This window comes from Phaseolus vulgaris, chromosome 6 (assembly GCF_000499845.2).
Source record: "Phaseolus vulgaris cultivar G19833 chromosome 6, P. vulgaris v2.0, whole genome shotgun sequence".
Taxonomy (NCBI): domain Eukaryota; kingdom Viridiplantae; phylum Streptophyta; class Magnoliopsida; order Fabales; family Fabaceae; genus Phaseolus; species Phaseolus vulgaris.
In genome coordinates, this window is record NC_023754.2 from 30136042 (window position 1) to 30142900 (window position 6859).

Sequence of the window (6859 nt, forward strand, 5' to 3'; positions counted from 1 at the left end):
ATGTAATTCAGAGTTTTGTAATGTGTAATAAACAATAATTATATTATTATTAGGTATCATTAATCATTATTTAATTATTTTTATTAGTTCTTTATTTTTTATTAGTTATTTATTATATACTATTTTTTTTATAGAATAACAAGTTCTATTTATTTAATTCTGATTTGTTTTTTAAACTGTAACGTGGGAATCAGAGAAAGAACACATTATGGAAAAAGCTTCTGACTGATCAGTCTTACTCTAGTTAGTAAGAAAGAGAGAAGTAAAGAGAATGAAATAGAAAAAGGAAGAAAAAAAGGATAAATAAATTATAATTTAGTTAATTTAATTAGAGTTAAAAGAATAAAATATATTTTTATCGTCAATAATTTGACTTATTATATGTTTATATTCATTATTATTATAATAATATGAGAGAAAATAAAGAAAAAACATCCACATAATCAATAATAGTACTTCCAAATAAATATTATTAAACGCTCGATATCAACAGAAATTTAGGAGCATAATCACCATTTGCAAGTGTGTAATTCCAACTCGTAAAACTAATATTTATTTTATATTGTGAATTTAGTATATTAAATACTAAAAAGGGTAAAAACACTAAATGAAAATTTTCAAATAAAAAAATAAATATGATCACATCTGTGTTTATCAGTGGACAACAAATTAAGGCTGTATAATAAGAAAGAGAAAAGTTTCATTAACACCGTAAAATATATATATATATATATATATATATATATATATCTAACAAACATTTATATTATGTAATAATATTTTGAATAAATAAAATAAAAATGAATAATATATTAATTTATTGAAATGTGAAATGTATGACTGTTTAGGGTTTCACTGTTCAATAAGAAAACTAAGAGCAACAAAATGTGACTGTACAATACTCGGTGTCCTGGTTCTTGCATTTAGGTGGAATTTGACGCATTGAGAAATGTGTAGTTTTTAACATTTGGTTTTTGGTATCAGCCTTTTCCAAACTCATACATGCAGATGGCCAACTTCTGGTTTGATGCACCGGAAAGACAAAAAACAATTTGGAGATCCAAATGGCTACAAAGGATGCAACATTACTGAGAATTCCAATGCCCACTCACTGCAATCAAACTGTAGTTTCCAAGAAAATTGCCATTTGTTTTTATTTGGCTGCAAAATTGATTTTCACACCATGTAAGTCATGCTAACTTGCATAAGATTTGAGTGTGGTACACTTAAAGTCGTGATTCCCCTTCTGCAGTTCTTTCTCAAAAAAGCATAAAAATAGTTTATAACTAACTTTTTGATAAACCACGAGTTCTTCCTTGCTCTTATATCCCCATGACCCAGAAGATAAACAACACCAGATTCTTTAGCCTTGTGAATAAAAGATAATTCGCTCTCGAGGCTCTGCTCGGCATCAAACACACTGGAGTCAGGGAATACTGAGCTTATCAACTCCGATGTGCTTGCTTCTAAACCGGGGTTGCTTGTATCCTTAAAATCAGAGAGAAGAGGAACACCAAGTGAGTAAACACTCCCATTGGGACCTATGAGAACCCTAGAACCAGGGTTCTCATCCTCTGAATCAGAATCATCATCCCCATCACTTTCCAATGACCTCTCCTGAGCCTCACGACGAATAAACTTCTCTAGGCTCTCAATCAGCAGCTGCTCAAAAGTCTGGTGATTTTCTTTCCGAACATCTTTGTAACCATACCTGTTGACAAACACTCAGACAAATAGACATTTTTTATTAAGAGGATAAAATACATTATTTCGCTATGATGAGATGCTCAGTGAAAGTTTTTTTAAAGATAATATCTAGGGCCTAAATACTGCCCAAATCACAAATGTAAAATAACAAAGCTAGTTACCTGGCAATACAACGAAATATATGGTAGCTTTTGGGGCAGACTCGCCGAAAAAGGAACCTTTCACTTTGCGGTACCAAAGGAACTGGAACATACTTGATACTCACAAATATGATCATAGAGTGTATAGCAGGAAGTGTGGTCAGAAAATGGCCAAAAATTGCCGGTATTCCTTTGACCAACTCATTATAAAGCAAACCAATTCCAGGAGCTCGTACTGTCCCAAGATTACAACCTAATTCTCTCATCAAATCTGATGACAGCTTTCGCTTGACTTCCGTTTCATACTTGAGATTGCTTCCATAATTCCATACATACATTATAAGAAACATTATTATGGAAAAGACCAATATAATCCAGCTTCCATCTGTCACACTCCACAGGACAGATGAAAAAAAAGTTAATTCCAATCCCAAGAAGACTACCACGAAACTAAGCACTATGATGATGTGTATCTGCCATATAAGTAGCATAACAAGGGTTACTAAAATAGTGGTCATCATCATCACCCCGAGCTCAGCAATGCCTGAAAGGGGACAAGGAACAAGCTGAATACAAATACATTATTATAATATAATAACAATGAAGAAAGTTAAGAGCCTAAAAGCTAAACTCTCCGCCAGCCTACATCCCGCTATCTAGCTTGAAAAATCAAATTGTTATCGATTAGGATCAATTAATTTTTATAAACTCGAATAAGTTTTCTCAAATTCAAGAAAAATATATGACCACAGACACCATTTAAAGAACAATGCAATGATGAGGTTTAGGGTCACGAATTCTTCTAAGCAAATTGGGTCCCACTTATACAAGGCTCCAGTTGTGTATTTTTATTTCTGGTTGAGGACATCCAAAAGAAATATTAAGGATTATAAATAAAAGAAAGAAATACTAGGTGAGCAGTTTAATGCCTTTCCAAATAATAACAGCAATATCAGCTACTGTCACTGATGCAAGCAATTCTAGTATGATAGTTGAAAACAACAAAACTGTGATATTAAAATTATCACCAAGTTACAATTGGACTATGTTACTTGAAAATGGCTGATATGTTTTATACCAAAAATATAAAACAAATGGAAAGAAGTTCATTACCATAGGCATTTCCAATCTCATCAATGCTAGATATAGTACAGACAAGAACCAGGGAAAGCCCCAAGAGGAACCAGTTTATGACAGGGATATAGATCTGGCCCATAAATTTCCGAGAGGTATGAATGATTTTAAGACGAGGGAAACAACCAAGTGCAGTTGATTGCTTTATACATGAAAATGTTGCTGTTGTCATAGCCCGACTAGCAATAAGTGCAGCAATGTTGGCAATAAGGAAAACTGGCCAGAACGCACCACCTGCAGACAGAATATCATTACTTGAAGATCCTGTAAAATGCAAGGCCAACCCAATGTAAAGAGTGATATTATCAACACTTACTCGGAACAGAAGAAAAAAAGACTTGACCAGCATCGGCATGGTTTTCCATAAGGTATGCAGCTTGACCCAAATAACCCAGTAGTAGGCACGGCAAAACAAGGAAGACAAATGAAAGCTGCAAATTAGAACCATCAGCTTTACTAGTATAGTAGTTCACCAAGAGGACAAAGTAAACAAAGAAGCATGACAAACAAATAAATATGACATAAAATTTATTACCTGAACTGATCGGACAGAAAAGTAGCAAAGATCCGCAAACATGGCCTCAGAACCTGCAACATGATAACACAAAATATGGTTATAGTTGAACAGGTTGTGCATATGGCAGCAATAGTTACATCTATATTGCAATTTTTACCACATTAAAATATTAAGTTACCATGGGCTGGAAGGATTACAGTGATAGAACAAGTTTATCAATAAGCTCAAAATTCGGATTATTTCTCCTCAGATAAATAGCAGCAAACACTAAATGAAAAACCATGCACTGATCATCAAAATTGATGGCAATATATTGTCTTTAAAATAAATAAAAACAGACCAGTAGAACCAAATTTACATACACAACAAGACAAATGTACAGTATTATTGCAATTGTAATATCAAGATCTTGAGGTGTTTACCAGTTGCACTCAGCAGGCAACCCCCAAGAGAATACCATGCTTTGGTTGAGTTCCTCTGGAAGAAGTAGTAGATATGAATAGGATTAAATGCCCTTAAGACACTATTGTCATACTTCACAAGATTGTATATCCCAATGCCCGCAAGAGAACAAAACCATAAGAACAAAGCAGGTCCGACTGCAAGTCCCACTTTACTTGTTCCATACTTTTGTATACTGAACAAAATGATAAGGCAGGCAACTGAAATCATCACCACTTCATCTGCATAGAGGAAAATGCAAAAAAGATTCAAGCAACCATACAAAATACTACAGCAAAAGGACATAAATTAGCTTAGCATTATTATGCCCACCTCCCAAGACATCTCACAAAGCCACATACTTGAAAAAAAAAATGTTTTTTAATCTCTCAAACCAAGTTGATAGATAGCATAGCACTATTGATATTATAGTTTGCATGATTAGCCAAAGAAGAAAAGATAAAAGGTCTAAACTTAAATTCTTCGAGCATGTCTCTGAATATCAATGCTCAATCAATTAATTAATACCTACTACATATAGTATCATTAATAGTTTACATAATACCTTTCTGGATGACATCTACCCCAACTTTTAAACCGCCAACAGATGACAGTACTGCAACAAAGAAAAGATAGAAAGAAAATTATTGTAAACAAAACAGTAGAAGAGAGTTAACCAAAACAATAGTTGGTGTTATTGTAAACAAAACAGTAGAAGAGAGTTAACCAAAACAATAGTTGGTCATGAGTACTAGCAACGACATCATTATATCAATACATATATGGTATTGACATCATCCTGAACACATTGTGGCCAAACCAAGTCTGAAGAAATTACAGTATAGATGAAGTAAAGGCAGTAAATAACCTGACATTGCCGGTGTAACAACACCATTAGCAATCACCATAGAAGTACCAGCAAGAACTAATATTAGTAGAGTCTTCTTCAGAGTCAGAGAATTCTCAAGTCTTTCCTTGATTTTTAATGACCTTTCAAGCTCAGGGGATGGCACCTTCAGCCTAAAGCTTGATATACGGGCATCTGATGGTAACTGATTGGGGAGAAGACTAACCTTAGCATGACGACAGATCAAGGAGTACAAGGCAAAAGTACCACCTGCAAAGGTTTCAGAACAAGTATGATTTTGAGGATGTAAGTACCAAAAGTTTTATTTTAGACCATTTACTTTTAACATACCTTCACCATCATCATTGGCCAACAGAACCACCAGGACATACTTCAATAAAGGAATCAAGATTAAGGTGTACAAGACAAGTGATAAAGCTCCAAGAATGTCTTCATTTCCATTAATAGGGGCCTTTCTAAACATAACACTGAAGGTATACAAGGGACTTGTTCCAACGTCACCAAAGACAACACCAAGTGTCTGAAAAGCTAATACAATTTTCTTACCCAAACTGATGTCCTGCAATGAAATATAATGAAGACAAGCAAACATTACTAATATATATAATCTCATGATGAATAGTAAGACATTTTAAGAGATGGAACCACATGCCCGTGTACAAATATAATACATCAGTCAATCACAGACTACAATCCCGAGAATCCAGAAACTCAACAAAAGGAACAACACCCAAAGCTTAAGACCAAAATTCACAGAATCCATAAACTTGACAAGAAAAACAACCTCATAGCAATAAAAGAATAAGAAGAAGAAAGACAAATATAAGCATCTCCTATACACTAAATGTTATAAATAGTAAGATCATCATTCAGGTTGCAATGCACACAAGAATTCGGTTGTATCGGGATTCCACTTTGTTTAATTTTCACCATCCACGTTAAACTCTCAGTCCTTGTCCGTGAATGCAGACTGCAGGTTGAATCATGTATTCCACATCTATTTCCTTCCACTTATTTTCCATTTGTGGAACAGGTCATAACACTAAATTAACAATCACAATTCACAAGGTCCCACAAATACACAGGGAGACAGAGAAACTTTAAGCTCGATTTAAATAATTTTCATTTACAAATTTCAACCTATTGACAAAAAAGATCTTAAACTACACAATTAAAAATAACCTGGCATGGTCACTTCAAGCGACATAACCCTGCGCTTAGAATCTGAAATTCCTTTGAATTATTATAAAGAAAGAAAAAAGACCTCATAGTCACTTCTGTGAGCACCGGGAACTTCAAGAGCCTCCACGTCGAAAGAATCGATGCGAGGACCAGTGCGGATGAGTCGCTGCTCCGCGTTGTCCTCTTCCTCTTCGGAATCGACGACGGAAGGGTGGCGTCCAAATCTCAAATCCGCGACGAAGTTCTCCAAATCTGAGTCGTCGTCGTCGTCGTCATCCTGGATAACCCAGCGCGATTCGGTGGACTCCATGGAGGATCCGCGATTGATCTCCTCGGCCATGTGGTTAGCGGGATGTGGAAAATGGAGGTTAGGGTTTCACATAGAGAAATGGGGGAATCTCAGTGAGAGGATTTGGGCATGAATTGGACATAAGATAACGGTATGAAGGGTATGAAGGGATGGTGCTTCCATTGCATTGTTTTGCGCAAGAACAGAAGGTGGTGAAGATCACGCGTGAGTGAGAGAGAGTGATACCAATGCAAAACGGCATCTGACTGAACTTTCCTATGGGGCCACACTGCCCTGTTTCGGTTTCTCAAAACCACATTTCATTACTTTTATTTACTTTTAATTACTACTCTTCTTAATCTTAATTACACCAAAAATTCCAATCGAAATAGGTTAATTAATTGTTATTTACCAAGGATAGACACAAACATGATACAAGAAAATATATAATTAAAAATTATATAAATTGATAATAAAAATTTATATTTATAGTATCAGTTTTTTTAATTATTTTTTAATTATTAATTAAAAAAAATTGTTTTTATTTTTATAATCATAATAAAATTTGGTACATTTCAAGA

The 6859-nt window shown here is 34.5% G+C and overlaps 1 protein-coding gene across 1 annotated transcript; it reads right to left on the minus strand.

Moving 5' to 3' along the window:
- Nucleotides 1-795: 795 nt before the first annotated feature.
- On the minus strand, nucleotides 796-6610 carry LOC137832796 (potassium transporter 7-like). The gene is made up of 10 exons (XM_068641139.1): nucleotides 6072-6610; nucleotides 5138-5366; nucleotides 4808-5056; nucleotides 4505-4555; nucleotides 3921-4181; nucleotides 3517-3569; nucleotides 3298-3412; nucleotides 2961-3215; nucleotides 1869-2391; nucleotides 796-1711 (listed from the first exon to the last, which is right to left on the minus strand). The coding sequence occupies exons 1-10, from the start codon at nucleotides 6327-6329 to the stop codon at nucleotides 1177-1179; spliced, it is 2529 nt and encodes an 842-aa protein (XP_068497240.1). The 5' UTR covers nucleotides 6330-6610; the 3' UTR covers nucleotides 796-1176.
- Nucleotides 6611-6859: the final 249 nt, after the last annotated feature.

Bases quoted from the DNA above. Each gene is read 5' to 3' on its own strand.
- LOC137832796 (XM_068641139.1), bottom strand. From the start codon at position 6,329: ATGGCCGAGGAGATCAATCGCGGATCCTCCATGGAGTCCACCGAATCG. The intron at 3,570-3,920 runs GTAAACACCTCA...ATCATGTTGCAG, and splicing joins TTGCCTGCTGAGTGCAACTG to GTTCTGAGGCCATGTTTGCG. The intron at 2,392-2,960 runs GTAATGAACTTC...GTCCCCTTTCAG, and splicing joins TGAGATTGGAAATGCCTATG to GCATTGCTGAGCTCGGGGTG.